Genomic DNA, 22,152 nt, shown 5'->3' with positions numbered 1-22,152 from the left:
GCACTGACATGCTCCAGGGAACTGATATTCCACTGTCTGAGTTAATGTCTGTGGAGCACAGAAGAACCACGGCTGGAATGCTATTACTGAAAGTGTGTTCACATGCACATGAAGGTGGACTGTCCTGAGAATCCGGAAAAGGCTAAAAACACACCTTAGTGCATGTTACAGATCATCAATAAATGCCTGGTCATCTGCTACAGAACAAAGCTGAACCAATACAAAGATTTAAGGCCTGTTCCTTGTATAGTAGCAGAGTCAGAAATAAAATTCAGTTTCATACTCGGATGTACGAGAAAAGTTGTGGTAATAGTGTACACATTACAGAATTATGTATTCCAACTATGCAACACAATTTTCTTCATTCTTTTCCTGTAATGCCTAAGAAGTTCACCAAAACAGGTTAATTGCCCTGCCTCTGTCCCAAAGGGAACTTTACAACACAAAGTTGAGGTTCCAAGGGCATAGGAGAGCTCAGAAGAAAAACACATTTCTAGCATTAAGCACACAGGCTGGAATAGTTCTGTAACAAAACTCTTGATTCTCACTGTAGAAAGAAATTTAAACCTGAACAATATCAACCTAAAACCCACATAAATGGTTTTGTAAATAGGTATGGAATCAGAAAGATAATTCAAAGAAAAGAGGGTAGGCAATGTTTGGCAATGCTGTTCCATAAACTGATCTTACCATAAATTGTATTAGTTACAAGCATCAGCTGTTGTTATGGGACATCACTTCGCATCAAACACAATGACAAGTTATATTAGCATAATGGGTTATTATTCCCAGATCCATGTGGCCAGTACTCCATGGCAACCCAGTGATAATGAATGGCTTTGTCAGTAAGAAAGGATGTAGAAACTATCTGAAGCACAAACCTCAAGTACCTGAAATGGTACACAAGGCTGTTAATAAATTAGGAATTTAAACACCATCACTGAAATTTCTTTCCATATATACATGGAAAGAGGCACTGAAATTTTCAGTACATTCTCAGCTGACCATTGCCATTGTGGGGACTTGGCACTCCTAAGACACTTTCACTCAGGGCTCAAGTCAGTTCAGAAGCTGGGTGCTTAAATTAAAAACAAATGATCGGGTGAGTCAGGCAGCAGTTCAGAACAGGATCCACAACAGCCAACCTGCGCCCAACACTGCCTTAGGTGCCCCACATGGACCACACTGCTGGGCCACTTCAGATGTACAAAGCAGAGCAGAGAAGCAGCTGCTGTCCTTTTCAGTTTGGCTGTAACTGCTTTTTATGTAACAGCTTAACAGCTAAAGAACTCACCCAGAATGTGGTAGCTTTGGGTTACACGTTTAATTAAACCTCAGGGTTTTGAACCTTCATCTCCCACCTTCTTGGAGAGCACACTCATTTTCTGGCTACTGGCCAGAATGGTAAGGATTACCCATGTTCTGCTTATTTGAAGTTTCACAAATCTGAAGAAAGAATTCAAGGTGCTTTGAATCAGAGACGAAATACAACAGCAAGCATGGCTCTAGCTCATTAGCTGCCACTTTAGTTAATCAATGAGTGACAACTACTAAAAATTATGTCATAAATCAAATTATAATTAAAAGTAACATTAAACAACAAAGGCATATGGACAAGGGAATGCCTGCATTGGTGAATTACCTCTCGTTCCTTTTACTATGTGCTAGATATGCTTCATGAATGCCTTCAAATCAGAGCCTTCAGATATTTCTACCTGTTTTCTGCCCAAGTCTGAGCCATGCTAAATAATTTCTGTCATACTCATCTTCACCCTAGGCTTCTTTCTGAATACCAGTTTATTGTCCCACAAAGCAGAGCAATGAGTAGGGCAAGAATCAGCTTCCAAAACAAGAATTGTTCCTGGTGCCCCTCTCTTCCTAGTAAAGATGTCTCTGGTTTGGCATAGTGTATCCTTGTGACATTAAATGCTTAGATACATTTATTATGAAGAAGTAAACATGCCTCCTGAAGACTCACCCTACCTCTTTGCTGCACCTTACTATTACAGCTTCAAAATTGCTTAGCGACACGGTTTACTGGTGGACTTGGTAGTCCTGGGTTAACAGTTGGACCTGATGATCTCAAAGGTTTCCAACCTAAATGATTCTATAAATGCCACTAAGTAATAGCTGCACAAAAAATATATAGGAACTTTTAAATGCTGTAAAATGGACGTTACGTTTTTTTTATGTACCCAGTCCAGACCAATCAGGATCAAGCTACTGATCCAAAATAAATCAGTCTTTCACACGAGATAAAACGATGCCAGGATAATGATCAATACAATCAATGTCCACTTACACCGACTTATTTTCTTCTACTTCATTCTAACCAACAGTAAACACTGCATTTGTAACAGTAGCATTTGTTGCATTTCATTTTCTTAACATCTTTAAGTAAAATGAATGAGTATGTGAAAGGATTACAGTTAATCAGATTATTTGAAGACCCTGGGTATGTTATATATGACCCTCACATATACTAGGCCCTTAACCAAAACCACAGGGATGGATGCTCTTTCCTGCAGCGAACTGGCCCCTACCCTCTCCTTAGGTGGAGGCACAGGGAAAACCCTGGTGCTCCGCACTTTGTGCACGGGCCCACTTGGGTAGATTTTACCTGCTGGGTAGATAAGAACTTGAGCATCAGATGTGACACATGACAGAGGATGAAACACTCTTAAGGAAGTGGAAGGACGGATGAGAAAAGTCACTGTTTAAAGAAACACAATTACCTGGTTCACTGTTTAAAGAAACACGATTACCTGGTTCATGTGTTTAGACTCATCTCAGGCATGTCTGAGAGGTACACACACTGGCTCCCAATGCCTGATTTATGTACTAAAATATGTATGCCCTTGGCCACCTTAGCTACTCAGTAGACACAAGCTATTCTGAGTTACTTTGCCTTGACCGACAGAAGAGCACAGGCAGAACCAACCAGGAGAGCTATAATTCTGCGGCAGCTGTCTTAACTCTATCATAAAGGCAACATAATTCATGAATTAATTTAAAATATATCCTTAAAGATAAAGCTGGCTAAGCATCCTGAAATGCTGAAAACTATAGGGTAATCTTTAATTCAGTGTTTCAGAAAAGATGGTAACATGCAAGTGAGTTACAGTAGATGAAATTGTAAACATCAGGCATAAGGACTGATAAAAAATTGTATTATGTGTGGTCTTTTTAAAAATTTACATCATATTTTGATTTTATGATTCTGTAAAAAGAAATCAAAGGCAATTTTCTTCTCCTGAAAAAAGTATAGTCTGAAACTTTATGTGGAATATCTTAATACAGTAATTTGAAAATACAGTTTGTGGGTTTTTAAAGAACACACGTGATACCAGTCTAACTCAAATTCCACTGATGTGAGCAGTTACACTCTCCTTTGCCTTCAGTGAAAAAGCCTTAGGACAACGCCCAACTTTCTGAAAATGCTGCTCAGTATATCTTACTTACTTTATTAATGCAGATATTTATCAGAATTTCATGACACTGTGCCAGTTTTTGTGTAGTTTATGGAAAACCACGGCTATAATTGGAATCCACAATGCATATGATATGTATGATTCAAGACAGAAGAAAGAGATTGAGAAAGATTGTCATTGATCACACTGGTCATTTGTGTCGTAAGTTTAATGGCTGAAGATAATTTTCTGCATTAATTTATCAAGATATAATTTGTTATACATATTTACACATACACACATGCATGTATAACAATAATGTATAGATTCAAACCTTCCAGCTAAACGTTTCAAACTCTGCTTCTACAAAGCAGGTAAACACATTCAACATAATAAAGGTAAACTGTATCAACTTGGAATGTCATTTCTGGATTTAATACTATACAAATGAAAACTTTATAACAAAATTCATGCCCTGAGAGTATCATCATACTATAAATGGAATCTTTAAAATGCATGACATCTCAGCCAGCCAGGCTTTAGGGTAATTTACCAATAAGGCTGAAATTCAGTATGTAAATTTTTAGGCTATGTGCTAGCTGTGCAAGAGGACATGCCTACTATTATACACCCTTTTGCACTTAATAGAGAAAAATACTTGATTAAAATCAGTGGCAGCAACTTTGTAGAAGCTATCTCATTACTTTGCAGGAAGACACTCCTTTTTGTGACAAGAAAATGACTGCATAAAGTAATAATAGACTTTATGGCAAACTAGAAAGAATGGTATTAATATAAGGCAGAAAGCCATTCTGTTTCTATTAATATCATAAGCACATGATAAATTTAAAAAAAAAATCTAACTTGCCAGTAGCGTGATGCTTCCATGTTACTCCTTGAAGGACTACTGTCTGTCCTCAAATAAATGACTAACGCTTACTTGCAGCTGCCATTCTCAGAGCTCTGCTGCAGTGAAGAGACCTCTGGGAGTCCCACTTGGGGCAAAAGAGAGTTGGGAACTGGCCCAGGTGCAGCTATGCATGCCCATGGACCAACTCTCACTGCAGCTGCAGAAGACAGTTAACCCTATGTCTCCCCTTCCAGTGAACTGATGGCCCTTACACTACAGTTTAAAAACACAGTCAGTCTTGGTTCTCAAATAAATTCTCTCTCACTATATATTTACAGATTCCCATAGAATGTACATTTTCAGATTTTTTTTCTCTAAATAACCCCTTATACCATTTGACTACTCTTTTCCTCCCTCCTTTTTCTTCACTTGATACTCATGTACTCTAATGTAAGGATCACCACAAAAGTCATTAACGTGCTATTTACTTTCTTCCAGATCCCTAATGAAGACATAAAATAAAATAAAGCCTTGAGTCCATCCCTGCAGCACCCAACTGCTTAGCTCAATCTGACAACAAACCACCAGCAAGGATGCTTTACTTACAGTGTTTTGTGCCAGTTTTTAACACACTGCTCATAAAATTATTATCCTTGAAAGTATGCTGAGTGACACCCCAATATTCACTAATACATAAATACAGGGTCTGTTTCTTCATTCAGCTGAGAACTCTGAGAAAAGCCCCACCAAGATCTGTCTGACATCCTCCCTTGGGAGATCCTAGGGGAGACTAGCTTTTATTATTAGCTTACACACTACCTGCTGCATTGGAGGAGAAATGTGTTAGGAAGTTACCTCCTACTGCATTACAAGTAATAATAAACAGAATAATAATTGGTAAGAATATTTCTTTGTACATCTATGTGCTTTCCACTGTGTGCTGCATTACCTCACTGGACTCAGGCTTTCAAAAGTGAGGTGATATAGTGGATATATGATTAATCTGATGCCAAATGAACCAACTGTTGTCCCAGTTACCTTAACAGCACACACAAGTCACTTGCTGCTCTCCTTACCCGGCAACATTTATCACTTTCTGTCATCTAACCCAAGCACTAAGGCAAAGCAAGGCGTACCCTTTGCTGGAGGGATTTGCTATAAAGCAAGGACAAGGATGGAAGTCAGACTCTTGCACTGCATTCTGTGCTTGGGAGGGGATTTCTCTGTCTCTCACCTCCCCCATCTCCCCAGCTGCTCCCTTTTTACTCCATCTCTACAATCTGGTGTCTCATCATGACTGTGTCTTCCCCACTTCAGGCTCCCCACTCCAGTCCCAGACTCCCATGTGCTGTTGCCCTTGCCTAGCTAAACATTGCTCATCTTGTCCTCCCAGCCTTCCTGCTCCTGTCACATCCCTCCACCTGTCCCTGCCCCTTCACCCACCTCTTTTCAGTCCCCACTTGGCCCCACCTTCTACCAGTCACTCTTCATTTCCACTCCCACTGCCTGGGAAGTATCAATTCCCCTATTTCAGGTTCCTCCCCAACAATGACTCCTCTGCCTCTTCTTCCTTCACTCCCACTGGCTCTTTGCTGGGCTTTTATTCCAAATTCACTCTCTCCTCCACCCTCACTTTCCTTGTGCAATCACCACACAGAGGCAGCTGGCTTTAAGGCATCTGTCCCCCACCCACCCCCAAGATCCTCTTCAAGAGAATTCTTAACACGAACAAACAGTGCTTTTGCATTTTCCCATTCTCAGAAAGGGCAGAACCATTTCTGCAGAAAATTCCAAAATTCACCTTCAGGGACCTTAAGTTCAGAAGTGCTTTACCCCAAACTGTGGAGCTCAAGAAAAATCACCAGCAACAAAAAATAAGGGTTTTTACACAAAAAAGGTAGGCAGAATAATATACACACATAATCATTAAAAAATATTCTCTTTTCTTCTATTGTTTTATAAAATTGCAACCTGTCTATATTAACAATTCAGTTTTAAAAGTTCATTAAAATAGTAACTGCAATGATTCCAGTAATTTCACTTGCCGTAGAAGTCTGCAGCTCGCTATAACACCCACTTCTACCTGCCTTGCCCCTTAATGCTTGAATACATGACAGACAAATGAGTAAAAGCAATAAAAAAATTAATTTCGCTTTCCCTTTGAAAATATTTCCATCTCTGATTTTACGACATACATGTTAAGGATTCAACATGGACAAGATGGGACTGCTTAATTTACGGCAAACCCTGCAGTAGACTTCTGTATTTCAAAAGCAATACTTTCCAACTTTTGATTCCCAGAGAGTTATTGCTCTTGATCAAGCACTCATCCCAGTAAAGAATATATACATTTCTCTGCCGCATTTTCCTGCCTGTGAGTAACAGAACAAAAATCAAACTAACTGCCTAGCTTTAGTTCAAATGGCACACAGGTAAAGGGTGTAGTGAGGTTAGTTGTTTCAAACATCTGCCTTCTAAGAAAAAGAATTACAGCTAAATAATTTTCTCTTCATTTAAGACATCAGTAGCCACAAAATGCACCCTGTGGAATTTAAAATAATACAATTTCCATTTTAAAATGCCTACTTACTGCCAATTAAAAATCTCATTACAAATAATAACTGGTTGAGTCATGATTCACAGTGTGTCGTTTGGCTACCAAGAATGTGAAGGAAGAAAAGTTCCTCCAGTAATGGAATAGAAGACAAGGTTTCATTTCCAGCCCTAACACAGGTTTCATGTGTAATCTTGTTTCTCAGTTAATTTCTCAGTTTCAATTTGTCCAGTAATAGCAATGAAGGAATAACACTTCCATCTTTCATATTCATGTAATAATGCTGAAAGAATTTAAGTCTGTAAAGCTTTCAGATGGGAAGCACTATATGAGTATTATAATAATGTAGACCATTACAAGCAAGGTATTTGCAGCAGTTTCCCTGCAAGTAATGAATGTCAATTTTCATCTTGTGAATGTATTTTAAAATAAGCAACACTATGAGCTTTGTGATCAGTCCTCAAATATGTGACTGAAGCTTGTTTCACTGCTGAAGTATTTACAAAGGCTGTCACAGCAAGGATTTTCTTATGTGTAAGAAGTCAGGAAGCTTAGGCTGCCATTTTTCATAGGTGGACTTACCTCTTTACTAACAGCCTCATTTTACAAATTCTGTAGAAACACAGGGATCTTTATAGAACTCTACACTTCTTTGAACTGTTCTGAAATTGGTAAATAGGTTCAAAAAAGGCAGGCAGGCTGAATAAGCTTCTCTTGCCTTGGAAAGCAGACTAAAAGTAATTCCAGTTACAGGGGAATAAATTGCAAAACCTCATGTCAGGTGGCTTAAGACTACTATCAACAGATGATATCTCTGTAATATGCACAGAATAAACCTAATTCTGAAAACATACAATACCTTACTGTGAGTAAATGCAGAAACCTACTCTGCAAACCTCTCAAGGAAGAACTTTGACTCAAACTCTATCCAGGTATCCTTCTGGCTAAAAAAGCCAAATTGATCCAGACATTGAAAGACATTCATAAATAGCAATGAGAAATGCAGTAAGATAGATAATTGTGTACATTCTGTTCAACAAAAGTTGTTCAAGGGAACCAGTATCAAACCAAAGAAACTGATAAATGAACATCCTTCAAAGGTTCACTTACTACACATACAAGTGGAGACTCTTCAAAGTTACAGAGGAGAGCTAGATAGCTAGAGATTAGGAAAGAATGTTAGTATCATGATCACTTAATTACAGGAGAATTCCTGCAAAACAATACCTTTGGCAGACCCCTGTGCTAGGCCAGGTACTACTGGTTACTTAGGAATTCAAGGGAATATAAATGAGTCTTTCGAAGTCAAACCTTTCAAAACAAAACTAAAACCACCTGCAACTTCACAATTAAATCAAGAACAATAATAATCAAGATCTGTTACATTCTTTTGATCAGTCCTTGTCTAATGTCAATCCATCTAATATATTCACAATTCAGCCATACACAAATCATGATTTCTGACCCTCTCACTGACTAGTGAAAATCACCCTAGCCTCTCTACTTGTATGTATTAGTGCTACATTTGATGACAGCAGATTTCTGAAAGCGTAGGAAGTATTCAGGAGAAAGACCGTATAGCATGTCTCTCAAAAGGGTCCAGTTTTTTTAATGTGTGAAACTTCTCTGCTAAGCCTGCAATCACCTAATTTAGTTCTTTATCAGCAACATATTCCCCTGGAGACATGTTAATAAGTGTCACTACAGTGTTGCCACAGTATTTACAAAACAACACTCAGAATTCTCTTCAAACCAGTGGCCTGAAAAGCAGCCCAAAATCTCCCTTCTGGGATGTGACAGAGCTGAATCTCTCAGGCGACTCTGTAATACCAGTTGCATCAGTCACCTTGCACAAATAGCAGTATTGTTGGTGGTCTCTCTATATTGGTGACCACTGTATTTCATGCAGAGGAGGAAGCAAGCAGCATTTGGAAACTCGGGGAAACCACTGCTACTTGGCTGAGAGCAAACTAGGAAGCCAGAGTTTCTCAGATGTGTTTTATTCAGCCACTTGTTTTAGCAAGCTCTGCTGTCTGCTCTGAATGGAAAAACTTTGCTGTTCCTCATTTTTGAGTGTGACTATAATTTGAAACATATAAAAGATCCTAAGTATGTACAGATTTGCCAGGCTTCTCAGTAGTTCCTGCGAGGAAGATAAGTTTGTGCTCCTGAACTCGTACTTGCACAAGTTCTACCTTTCCCCCTTATCAGAACTGCTGTATCAAGGGACACGCCAGCACCTGGCAGAAAGAGGCAGGAGAAACCTTGCTTGTGAAGACTGAGGGAAAGACAGTGCTTAGTACCTCAGCCCACTATCACTAATTTCCCTGCCCCATTCAGCTATGGGTCCACATCCTCCTTGTACAGCCTCGTACTGCTAAGAAAGCAAGAGAAATTCTTGTTGCCTTTGATATCCCTTGCAATTCCCATCTCCAGTTGAGCTTTGGATTTCCAAGCACCATCCCTGCATGCCCAGACAATGTCTATAAATTCCTCTTTTGTAGCCAACCCCTGCTTCCACCTCTGATATACTACCTTTTTTGCATTAGAGCTTAGCCATGAGGTCTCTGATAAGCCAAGCTGGTCTCTTCGTATGTCTGCTCATTTCCCTGAGTATTGGGGTGTCCCATTCTCGTGCCTGGAAGATGCTGACCTCAAAGACCTGCCAGCTTTCATAAGCTCCTTTGCATTTCAGAGCTGCCTCCCTTGGGATGCTACCTAACAGTTTCTGAAATCTGAAAAACTGAAATCTGCTCTCCTAAAGTCCAAGTTCTGTACTCTGTTGCCCTCTTTCCTCACTCCTCTCAGGATCTTGAACTCCAACCAGTTCTTCCTTGCTAGTGGATAGCAGACTCAGCTGCACTTCACCCCTCGTAAGTCCATGTATCAAGAGGCTACTTTCAACACCCTCAAGAAATCTTGACTGTCTTCCTATGTTGCACTTCCAGCGGACATCAGGAGGTTCAAGTCCCTCCTGTGAACGAACATCAGCAATTCATCAACTTCCCTGGGTTTTTAAAGAATGTTTTGTCCATTTCTTTACCCTGATCAGCTCACCTATAACAGATTCCCACCGTCACCCTGTAACCCTAATAGTTCTCTCTTCTGATCCCGACCCACAAACTCTCAAACACACTGTCACCTACCCATCCCATAGAGGAGTTCCATACATGTGAGGAGCTCCTTCAAAAAGAGCACACTCCACTCTTCATCTTCCCTGCAGATCCTTCCTGAAGAGCTTGTATCCATCCATCACAACACTACTAACACCAAGCCTGCTACAGCTATGATGGCGTAGTCTTGTGACTTCACGCAGCACTTGACTTCTTCCTGCATGTTTTCCGGAGTGCATGTATTTGTATAAACACACTTAAGGTGGGTGTCTCTTAATCCTTTATAGTACCTGAGGACTCTCTTGTTCCCTTTGCCCTGAACCCTTTGCTTTCCACCCCTATTCACTGCTACCTTACTGAACGATGGGTCATAACATCCCTCTGCTGTCCTTCCTTGTAACAAGCTCTCAGCAGGCTGATGAGCTGGTTGGCAGATGTCTTGCCCTGCTTTGTCGTACTATTGAGCATCTTTCCATTTTCATTCTTGAAAAATACAAACAGTACAAGAACTTACAATATCTGGCTGAAAGAGCTGCTGTAAAGTTTGAACACTGTGTTTAGTATTCCTTTTGGCTGATGTAAAAGACAAAGGATTGGATGATTCAGAATAAAGTATGTTACGAGAGAAGGGATTTTCCTTCAAATCTAGTTGTAACTGCAGTGAATGAAAAACTAGCAACTTGCAAATAATTCTGCTACCTACCTCTGTGAAATTATTCTGCAGTCCATATTTATCATGGAAACAACGATAGTCAACAATAGCATCACTGCTGATGCTCTGAAGCAGAGAAAAGAGGGATGCAAAAGCTAGATTGGGTCAGAGAAGGAACTGGCTCCGATATTCAGAAGCAGGCACAGTTACAGCAGTCACTATTAAGAAAGTAAATACAATTTACAATACAGTTCTACCAGCCTAATAGCAGGTATCAGACAAAACTACCTCCCGCTCCTAGTTGTGTATCCTTATGCCCTTCCTTATGCTGACACCAGCATCTACATCATTTTAGAAAGTTTAACTGTCAGGATATTAACTCCACGGGTAATTAGGGTGGGAGAGAAGGAGTAGGAATATGGGGACAGGGACAAGAGGCTGGGGTGGAACTACTCTTCCCAGGCACAGCCGCTGCAATGCCACATATGCCCATTGTGGGTTCAACACCCACAGGAATTCAGTCTCCAGAGCTACCAACTCATGGCAAGTGTCAGAGCACTTACTGATTGCTTAGAAACTCAGGAATGAATACAGAAAATAAAGCTGGTCAAGCCCATGCAGTTGTAATTCTGGAGGTGTGGAGCCTGCTTCCTACCATCCACAAGTCAATATACAGAAGAGATGTTAAACTATTGATGAAATGATTGCATCAAAAGTGAGTAAAATACAAAAGGGATGGTAAGTAGCAATTTGGCTTATATACTCCATTACTAAACTTGGAACATTTTCACACATTTTATACACCTAAGATAACCTATGTATTATCACTTCCCTTATACTTACATATATTCCCTTTTATATATTTATAAATTTTGTATTTATATATACATATAAAAATCAAAGATACTACAGCTTATTCAGTGGTATTTTATATACATAGAAGAAACCACAAGAACTGTTAGTTCTTTCCCTGACACTTTTGAATAGTAACTAGTTTTAATAGAAAAAAACAAACTGCTGGTAACTTGATAAAACCAAGGATATTACAAATTATTCACTCAAAGTGGATACCAGTAGTATAAAAGAATAGTTTTGCTTTTACCACAAGTAAAATTACTGGAACCTTTATGGAATATCTACCAGTGATTATCTATGCCTAGTTTATGCCCAGTTTCCAGACTATTTTATATTTTGAGATTAGGACTGAAGTTTTACCAGAAAAATTTATGTACTAAGATTGCACTCAAACTATTTGTAGATTATTACTACAGTAATTCAAACTTCTTAATGACAAGCAAACTCATTCTGTAAATAAATTGAATTTTGCAGTAGAACATTTCTGATTCTCTCATCATATTTTCCTCCCAATATGACAGAAATTTTTATGGAAGGTCCCGAACAGAGTAGCAAACATCAAAATAAACAAAAATCCTAAGAGTTCTTGGGTCCCAAAGTAATAAACCTTCCACTTTCCCTTTCTTCTTAGGAAAACCATATCAAAATGCAAGTTCTAAAATGTGTACCCCCAGAATACAAACAGCCTAAACATTCTGATTTAATACCTTTCCCTACGGCTCTGTGGAGAAGAGGATCAGATCTTCAGACAAATATAAAGTTGTCCTGGGAGATAACAGTCATCACTATCAAGCAAGTCACTTTTCTGCTGACAATCACAGACTACTTAGAGCTGAAAAATATACTAAGCATCCTAATTGCAGGCTCAATGGATAGTGGAATCAATTCCCTTCAAGTAGCAAGACAGCCTGAATTAATAGCATCCTTTGTCCAAAGCAGAGTCACATGCCAAGGCCTGAGCAGATGCTAACCTTTGTCCCCAGGGCTCCCTAAAAGTGGAGGCTGTGGAAGTGCCCAGCTTTCTGCAGGTGTATTGTCATAGAACCATAGATTCATAGAATGACTTGGGTTGGAAGGGACCTTAAAGATCATCTAGTTCCAGTCTCCCTGCCATGGGCAGGGACACCTTCCACTAGACCAGGTTGCTCAAAGTCCCATTCAAACTGGCCTTGAGCACTGCCAGGGATGGGGCACCCGTAACATCCCTGGACAACTTGTTCCAGTGTCTCACCACCCTCACCGTGAACAATTTCTTCCTTATATCTAACGTAAAACTACCCTTTTTCAGTTTAAAGCCATTCCCCCTTGTCCTATCAGTACATGCCCTTGTGAAAAGTCCCTCTTCTTCCTGTAGGCTCCTTTAGGTGCTGGAAGGCTGCTCTAAGGTGTCCCTGGAGCCTTCTCTTCTCCAGGCTGAACCACCCCAACTCTCTCAGCCTGTCTTCACAGGAGAGGTGCTCCAGCCCTCTGAGCATCTTGATGACCCTCCTCTAGACCCTCTCCAACAGGTCCAAGCCCCAGAGCTGAACGCAGTACTCCAGGTGGGGTCTCACAAGAGCAGAGGGTGAGTCCTCAATAGCAAGCAAGCAATAGTCCCAACGCAGGCTGCATTTTCCAGATCAGTGCCAGCCTGCCCTCCTGCTTACCACTGCCACAGGCACTGGGTCCCTTTCCCAGCTGCAGGCCACCCATTCACTTCAGGCAAGAACTGATCCTTTCCCTGCAAGGTGAATTTGCAGCACATCGGCTTCTTGAATCAGCTTACTTTGGGTCTGCAAGAGTACGAATGCTAGAGCAAGAGATGGCAGGGAAGGAGAGGTTCTTCTTGTTCAGTGAATGTGTTTAAGTGGCCTCTCAGAAACATGGAGACTCTTTTCTTCATCAGCATATTGCTACAGTCCCTAAGTGTGACAGCAGTGTGCTCAGTGTATTCGGCTTTAAATAGGTCTAAGTTTGCCTGCAGATAAGTGACCCCCTGCAAAACAACTGTTACCATCTTCCTGCACAATAAAATCTTACTAGAATATCAAACTACTGCACCACAGGACTTGGACATAATGCAGACTTCTACTTAAGAAACTGCCCACAACCTTCCCTTTCTTTTGCTCATGGATACAAGACAAATATCCTTTGTGAAAAGGTTGAATTTTATTGCTAATTGTATTACATTCATTTAACAAAGGACTAAATGTCCTTCATTCATTTCCATTCCTGACATGGTAGAAACATATCTTCAAGAGCAGAGCAGAATATGGCTGACCACCTGGCAGCCAGCAACCCCTCAGGCCTCACACTGGCCACTGAGAAGTTTCTCTGATGCCTGATGCTCTTCTGACAACATAGCTTGTTTTGATACTAGCACTGCATCCAGCTTGGTATGTGACCAGAAAGCCGCGGAGGCACCAGAGGTCCTCCTGTGAGATGCTGCTGTGTTTGAGCAATGCAGGCAATAGCTAATGGGGGTGCCTGGTGCCCCCAGGACTAAGCTGTCTCTGATATTACCACCACTAGTAAACACCCAGTGGCTTTTCCCAGCCACTGCTACAGGGACTCGGCGCACAGGAGCACAGACAGAGACTGGTATTTAGTAGGAGGATTGAGCAATGGGCTTTGTACAGCATGAAGATAAAGAGGATGCTGACACAAGGATTTTGATGTGGATGGTGGCTCCTGTGGAAGAAGACAAGGAAATATGGGCCACGGGAAAGAGACCTGAAGTCCTAATACCGAAAAAAGCCTTATTCTGAGTCTGAATTAATTGCAAGTCCACAGAAAAAAAACATCTTGCCAAGCAAAGGTAGATAAACAAGTGCTGTAATCCTTAAAATAAGGCCCTGAAGATAACTTCATTCTATGAGAAGTGGCAAACTAAAGTGTTCAGTATGTAACATGTGCTCTCTCATTTCATCATGCAAAAAATCCCCACCTTAAAATCTATCACTAGTAACTGGAAGACAAGGAAATGCAGTTTCTACCAGTCCACATAAGAGCTAACTTGTAAGAGCACAAGTGAGCCATCTGCCTGTGCCGTTTGGATTCTTCTACGGAATCCTTTCCTCTGATAAACTTAATAGCTGATGTGATCTAGAAACTGTTTATTATAGAACTTCCTGCAGTTTACACTGATGGCACTCCAGCATCTTGTAGTTTGATTTTTAAATTTCTATTTAGATTTTTTTTGAAACTATGAATTTGAAAAATGCACTTGGAAATTAAATTCAGAATAAATCTAATGATCTGATTGATTCAAAAAGTAAAAACAGTCTGAGGAAAGAGCACGTTCAAATCCTTAACATTTGTGTTCATATGTTATTCTTTGAATAAATTACAAATAATTATTTACAAAAAGTATTTTGCATTATTTCCAGAACATATCTGAGGAAGAGACTCTTAATCATCCTACTTTTGGTGAGCCTTATTTTATTCACTGAGGCCATCTCATTGACCTCAGTGGGCCAACTGAACACTACTCACCTTGAGTAAGCATGGCCTTTTAGCAGTGATTTCAAAAAGTAGTAATGAAAATGATTCAAATGATGCAAATATTTCAGTCGTTAACTAATGCAGCACTGACCAGAAACACTTGAATATTTCGGAAAACATCAGAACACAAACAAGATCAGGTAAAAAAAATATTTTTGTCTTATTTTCCAACCAAAGAATCCCAATTCTGATCCCATCTCCAGCACATTACAGGAATATCTTCCAGAACTGCATGATGTGCACGGTATCTTATTGACAAGTGCAGAGCAAAAGTCTGTTTTGAGAGTTGCACAAAGGAGTATTTTAGGGTCTCTCAGCTTGGTGGGATGATTGAAAGGCCAGACTGTGACTTGGCTTTTTCGTTCGCCAGGAACAAGAGTGCATGCTCAATGAGAACACATTGCTGACTGTATCATCCTGACTACAACAGTTAACAGGTTCCTGGAATGAACCAACTCCAGCGCCCATAAATTATTTGCCTCCTTAGCTGGTTGATGAACATGAAAATCCAAGCAGTGTGCTAGGTGAACACCTCTGCAAGTGCCGTGTAACACAGAACTGAAATCCTGCCCAGTATGTCAAGAATGCTAGTTTGCTAGACACCTTAGCAAAATCAGAGAAAACTGTCATCCCAGGTAGAATGACTAGTATGGGCTATAGGTGTGGTTGGCAATTTCTTAGAAAATGTTAATGATCTGTGTAAGCCAAAACACAAATTAATAGAAAGGACTGGTTTTGGTGGGACTACAAAGCCCAGAAAGGATAAATGCTACTTACAGCTACTTTTAGAGTGCCAGTTTACAGAAACATACATGGGCAGACCCTCTACACTATTACCATTTGAGCCAAACATATAGTGTAGGACTCAAAGTTATTTTTCTTTTAAAACAGTATGTTAGACCAAATTCTACTAGGTAAATGCCCCAGCATAATTTATAGCTTACTTCTGCTCTTGGGTATGCAGACACAGCACCTGCCCTCTGAAAAACATGTTCCTGTGCATGCATGTGCAGGCTTCCCAGCAGTTTCTCAAGCAAGGGAAGTGTTTTCCTCTGCTCCACCCATCACATAGCAGAGCTGAAGAAAGCTCTAGGTCTTTTGAACTCCCTACTGTCTTCTTATCAAATTGTTTGTTTTTCAGCTAGAAGGGATACGTACAGATTTATGAACATAGCCTTCCAGACTGAAAGGAGAAAAAAAAAAAAAAAAAAAAGAGGCAACAAGTCTAGGTCAACCTGGACTAATTTATTGTAATTCCTCTTACTGTTTATTCAAATAGAGTAGAAAGTGTGATTATCAGCTAAAAGAATGTCATAAATACAAATTATTTCTACACTATTCCCATTTCTTTAAAACATAATTTAATTTAAGGACTTCTAATTCCAGGCTAGAAAACAGCTTTGCTGTTTAGAAATACTTCCAATATACTTTGATATAGAGGAAAAAGAAGAAAATACTAAAAGATATATATTTAATTCCATAATGTAGTCAATTTTATATTCTTAAGTGCTAGTTTTACTTTGTCTCAAAGTTACAGTAGTCTATTACAAAAATCCCAGAACTTACTTGATTTTCTGCACCATAAAGTGTCTCGTTTTTCTTCTGTCATAAACTGTGACTAGCTTGTTATAAAATATGTGTTGCCACAATACACACTTATGTTCTCAGTATTTGATTAACATTACTCCAAAAAGGTAACTAAATGACAAAATTCCCTTCCAGTCCTTGTGGGATCACTAACTTGAATGAATATGCACTAAATATTTTGGAAGGAGGGCAGATAAGCAATGCTGTTTAGGTAATAGTATTATTCCCTGGTGGCTACACACTTGGGGTAGAAAAACGATTCAAACAAGCACTACAGTGTTACTGAGGTTACAAATGACCTGGAAAAATACAGTTTCTATGGTTATCATTTAATGAAGACAAGTCTTGCATGTCACACATCTAATACAGTGCTATTTTTATTTCTTTGCAGGTATTGAGACACATGCCTTGTATTAAGTGGATTTTGCATTTTTTTATATTATAGAATTTTAAATACTAATCTTTTATGCAGAAGTTATTCAATTATAGATAGGGGGATGATCAGAACCTTACTGCGCACATAGCCAAGTTGGATTTTTCCAGAGACATTGTGTTCTATCTTTTAAAAACTGTTAATTATGGAGATTTAGCACTGTTAATACAAGTTTCTATAGAAAAGGAATATACTGTTCATGTATTTTAAATTAAAAAGCAAATTTCTGGAGTTATCCCATGGCCTTACCTAATCTGAATATATTCACAAGCACTAAATTTTATTCAGAACTCTTCATTACATAATATTCTAAAAATCTGAAGAGCGATTAACTTAAACAGCAATGGAAATCTGGAACAGCAATACTGAAAAGACCAAGGAAGACTAAAATGCTATTTGTTTACATTCTGCAAAACCCAGCCTGGATTAGATAAACAGATGGATTCTTTCTGGATGGAAATATTGCATAAGATTCTGAAATTAAGCATAGAGGGTGGGAAGTGCAACTGATGTTTTGCTTTTCATCACATTAAAATAATGACTTTCAGTCTTGAAGTATAATCATTGTATTTTTGTGCTCGGTGCACAATTAATAAAAAACAAATCTGAGCAGTGCCACACCCTTGTGATTAAACAGCATTTTCAAAAATATTTAGATAAAACCTGAACAAATCAAATAAACATGTAGGCAGGAAACACTGTTTGGAATGCACTCCCTGCAATGTACTATTAGACAGAGCCAGAAAGCAGCCTAACTTCAGAATTCAGTCAAGCAAAATCTAGTATAATCTCATTACAGCCTTTGCAGTTAATGAAACCTATTTAAATCTCTGACATTCTGATTTTTAGAGCTGATGAAAGCAAAAATTATTTGGTTTATATAACACAAACATATAGAAACGTAAGACTTTATCCTTTAGGTTATCCTAGCTATTTACCATGCAATGCATAATATGAAAAAATTACTCTTCTGCTACTCACTATTGCTCCAGGATTTCAGTAAATATTTGATACTGATTTCAAAGAAGCCTGAATCCTGCTGGCTAGCCATGTCTGCTGCATACAAAGAGACTTCTATGATTCTGAGCAGCTGAAGTGGCAGGTACTATGTATGTAGATGTGACTGTCACCAGTTAGTGATGTAAACGAGGGGTCAGAGGAGGAAATGAAGTCTCCGCAGATCCACTTCTTCCGTTCATGGTAGGTAAGCTCATTAAAAAGAAAAAAAAAAATGCTCAACAACAAAAACACACCGTGAGATTTTTGTCCTTTGCTCTTCCTCCAGGGCTCGTACTTAACTCTATCTGCAGAGTATTTTATTCCCTCACCCCCTCAGTATGTATTTTCATTTATTCCATTCCACAACTGGGCAAATTTCTTCCGTTCAGTTAAGGCATATGCAGTACCACAGCACTTGTTCCATAAGGACTGTTAGAGTATCTTCCCGAAGAGTGTCTGAGCTGTGCTTTCAGTAACGTGCAGTCTGCCTGTCTGAAGCTTTTTTTCCCATCAGAAGCTGACAGCCTGAGCATACGCACCTCCTCTTGTGAACCAAGTATCAACCTGAAGCCCCACTAAAACCTTCTCTTCTGCAGCTGGAGGAATTTCACACGTACTGTTTAGCTTTAGGAAAAAAACCCAACCTCTAATGAATATCCTCTGCATGCTCTGGTCAGCTGCCCTCCTTCCGCCTGTTTCCAAGAAGAGCACGCTGAACTGTACACAACTGCATCATGCTGCGGTAAAGCAGAGCTGCACCCTTATATCTGATTGCAGTGACGTTGGGGGGAAAAAAAAACAGGCTCTCCCTCAGCCCAGTTGCACAAGAGAACCACTTCCAAAGCACTAAAAACACAGCATTCAGACTGGCTGCTTCTGCTTTTCTTTCCCTGCTACAGAAAAACGTGTTGACATTTTTTTCTTGATCCGACACCCCCCCCCCCCCCCCCCGCTGCCGCCCCCCTCCCCCCCCCAACAAAGATGAGAGGCAGCAAGCTGAATTCATAATGGAAAATAAACCAGAAAGCTCACTGCTTGGTATTCACCTCCGAAAGAGCCATTGAAAATTCTCAGTTTGATGTCATTTTTATCTTGAATAATGTTTTTTTTAAAAAAAGGAACTGAATTCACATAAGGAAGTCATGTAAGAAAATGAGGCTGAAGCAATTCACTGCTTGTTAATCTCTCTGTATTTTCTATGAAGTACTTAATTGCTAGCTACTGTTCTCATATTCCTAAGGTTTTATTTCAAATAATCACAGTACATCACTATGCATATTTTAATGATAATGAAGAAAAATAAGAAGAATCAGTTTCCCCAGAATTTTTTTGTTTCACATATTCTTGGTGTCATCCTTCCAGATACTATTTCCTGGGAATAACAGTATTTCTTTTCTCATTTAGTGGAATAAATTTCCTGCAGCATCTCATAATTACAGTATCTGAACCAAAATAGAGCTTGTCTGCTGCTACTGCTTCTAAAAACTTTGTCAGCAATTCTATTTGCGCATTATTTTTAGTTTCAGTATGCAGAATATTTGATGTTTGGACGGGAGACAGAGGAACACAGGGGTCACTGAGACCAAACTCCCATGGTTCTCACTGAAAATATGCTAAATGTCTTCTGTAAACATACCTCATCTAGAGATAAGGTTTTGTGTCCTCACTAATGGAAAGCAGTTGTAGAAACTCACTTTATAAACCTTCTTTCAGTTCCTAAATGAAGTTGACTCAAAATCAGTTTACACCCTTTCATGAACATGGCCTATCAGAAATGTTCAGATTATCTCAGGTTTGATCTCACCAGCTATTAAAGAGATCTGATCAGCTCTTCCTCCCTATTTAAATATTATCCCATTGTTGTCAATTTGGGGCCCCAATTTTCTTTCCTGAGGACCTGCTATCCCCCTGCCCGACAATGCCTCCTCATTGTACCACCTTCAACCAGCACACTCCAATTTTTTACAATTAAAGTTAAATTTAATACCAAATATGGCAAGTCCCAAGGACCTTGGACTGATGACTTCCTACCATCCCACTAATTGACTTTTCAGCAGATACGATGCCAGGTAGGTTTGGAAGTTTGCTGCATTAATTCCTATGTTCCAGGTTTAAGTAATAGTTTCCCCTGTGGTGCTACATCAAATGCTTTTCTGAAGATGACTGATATATTAATTATATCACAATTCTCTGACTGAAAATAACAATATAAGGTTAATCTGCAAATAGTTGTCTTTCCTAAATCTGAATTGGATTTTATCCAATTTTCAATTAAATCCACACCTTTAAATATCATCTTCTACCAAATTCTGTTTCAAAGCCTTGAGTGTGGCTGAGGTCAAGCAGCCTCTCTGTTGGTAGAGCTCATTTTCCCCCCCTAAATTCTGTGGTTTGTATTTACAAGGCAGAATCTCTCTTGTGGTAAATTCACCAAAGTTTTATTACCTGAGCTGCAACTTCATATGCCTACTCTTCTGTTATTATGAATGCAAAGTCATCTGTTTTTTGTAATGTTGGTTTGAAGATCTTTGATGGTTTTTTCCACCTCATAATTGATTTTGGGGTTTGTCTGTACTATTAACACCTGCCTCTGTTCCTCTACAAGACCCCATCCTTATGGAAATAAAGGCAAGGCATACACTTAGTTAGTACTTGTATCTTATTCTTACTCTATCGCTCATCTTCACTGGATAATGGACCCTTTAAAACTGATGTTCCTGTATCAAAATAGTAAAGGACCAAGGACCTTTAACCATTTGCTTTTAATCCCTTCACATGTTCTTCCTAAGATGAACTTCTGATAGTGCTCATTTTAAACTGACACCCTCTAACCTCCAAGCCCCAACTGTCTTCGCTAACAGTGCAGCTGGGGACTCTTCCAATAACTCTGCAGTCCTTTTCCATAGAATGGTGGAGCATACAATGAAATGACTGGGAGATCAGTTTAAAACAAACAGAAGACAGCGTTTCTTTCTTCAGCAAGTTGTGAGTTTCTGGAACTTGGTGTTACTGGAAGTCGTGGAGTTAGACTGCATTAGCAGCTCCAAAATGCTGATAATAAACACAAGTTTGGGTCTATAAAGGATGCTGAAAGGACCAGGCAGGAAAGTACTCCCCTCTAACACCCCTAATACAGCAATGCACACCCTGGGGTGTGTGAGGGTGGGCTGCAGAAAGTGGCTGTGCCCATGTGCACTGTTGCCAAATGGCATCTTCTATTGCTGCTGTCAGGAGGAGAATACCAGGTGAGATGGGTGACTGGTGGGACCCTGTGGGATGCTCCTGAGGGTCTCACATTTCTCTCCCAGGCAGAATGAAAAGTTCAAAGTTGGTTTCAGTGCTTTCTAGTCAAAAAAATTTTAGACATCCCCTGTAGGCAAGTACCTGATTTCTTCACTGTCACTAACCAGTTCCTTCTATTTCTCACAGTTTGTCTTTCAAAACTGCAGGCCTATCCTTGCTTATCTCAAATCAGCTTGTAGGGAACACGATCCAATAATGTTCCTGTCACATGTCCTGCTTGGTCTTCACCAGTTATCAAGTCTAACCAGCACAATCTCTTTTTGGCTTTGTGATCATTTGGTGAAGAAATAAATGGGCTATCACAGCCAAGGATATCTGGATTTGACTACTGCAAGTAGAGTTTGTGTCCGAGATGTTGAAGTATCACCCAATGCCTACTGGCACTTCCCTGTGAACTACCATTAAAAAGGCTATAGCTACATTCAGGAGTGCCAGATCTCCTAGGACCTTTCTTACTGACTTTTCTCCAAAATGATTTGGAGCCAAAGTAATTCCATTTCATGTATAGCAGTCTTTTTTTTTTTTTTTTTTTAACATTGCATTAATATTAACAATAATATACAGTACAGAATCTCACTGCTTTCACCTTTTAGTATTCTTTCTGAAGAACACGTTTACATATTGTGCACTTCCACTGACAATATGCTGTTGTACTAAAATATTGAAAACTTAATGGATGTCTTAAGACAAAGTATATTGAAGAAAAATGCCACCACTCTCAGATTGTTTATTTTTAGCATTGTATGCAAGAGTTCATACAGAATACAACTTTTACATTATGCTTCCTGATCTCGCAGTTGTACTCAGGAGAGGTACGGACTAAGAAACTGCTTTCAGTCCACAGGGCAGTCTAATGAGCCACAAGAGGATAAACTGCCCCACTACTTCAATACAGGTGTTTGCAGCACAGTAT

The 22,152-nt window shown here is 39.5% G+C and overlaps 1 protein-coding gene across 6 annotated transcripts in view; it reads right to left on the bottom strand.

Annotated features, from left to right (window-relative positions):
* FRY (FRY microtubule binding protein) overlaps positions 1-22,152 on the bottom strand; it is a 217,527-nt gene that overhangs the window by 156,134 nt on the left and 39,241 nt on the right. For 2 of the 6 annotated variants that reach the window (XM_080377490.1, XM_080377491.1), the window contains exon 1: positions 17,919-18,608. The exons of 2 other annotated variants lie outside the window; for them this stretch is intronic. In XM_080377490.1, the coding sequence (XP_080233616.1) occupies positions 17,919-17,988 (70 nt within the window). In that variant the 5' untranslated portion in view covers positions 17,989-18,608. Of the gene's footprint in view, positions 1-17,918; positions 18,863-22,152 lie in introns of those variants that run through there. 2 more of the 6 variants (XM_080377493.1, XM_080377494.1) reach the window with 2 other exon arrangements.

The sequence above is a fragment of the Falco punctatus genome (genome assembly GCF_963210335.1).
Source record: "Falco punctatus genome assembly, chromosome: 2".
NCBI classification, from domain to species: Eukaryota; Metazoa; Chordata; class Aves; order Falconiformes; family Falconidae; genus Falco; species Falco punctatus.
This window is presented reverse-complemented; position numbering and strand designations above follow the sequence as displayed.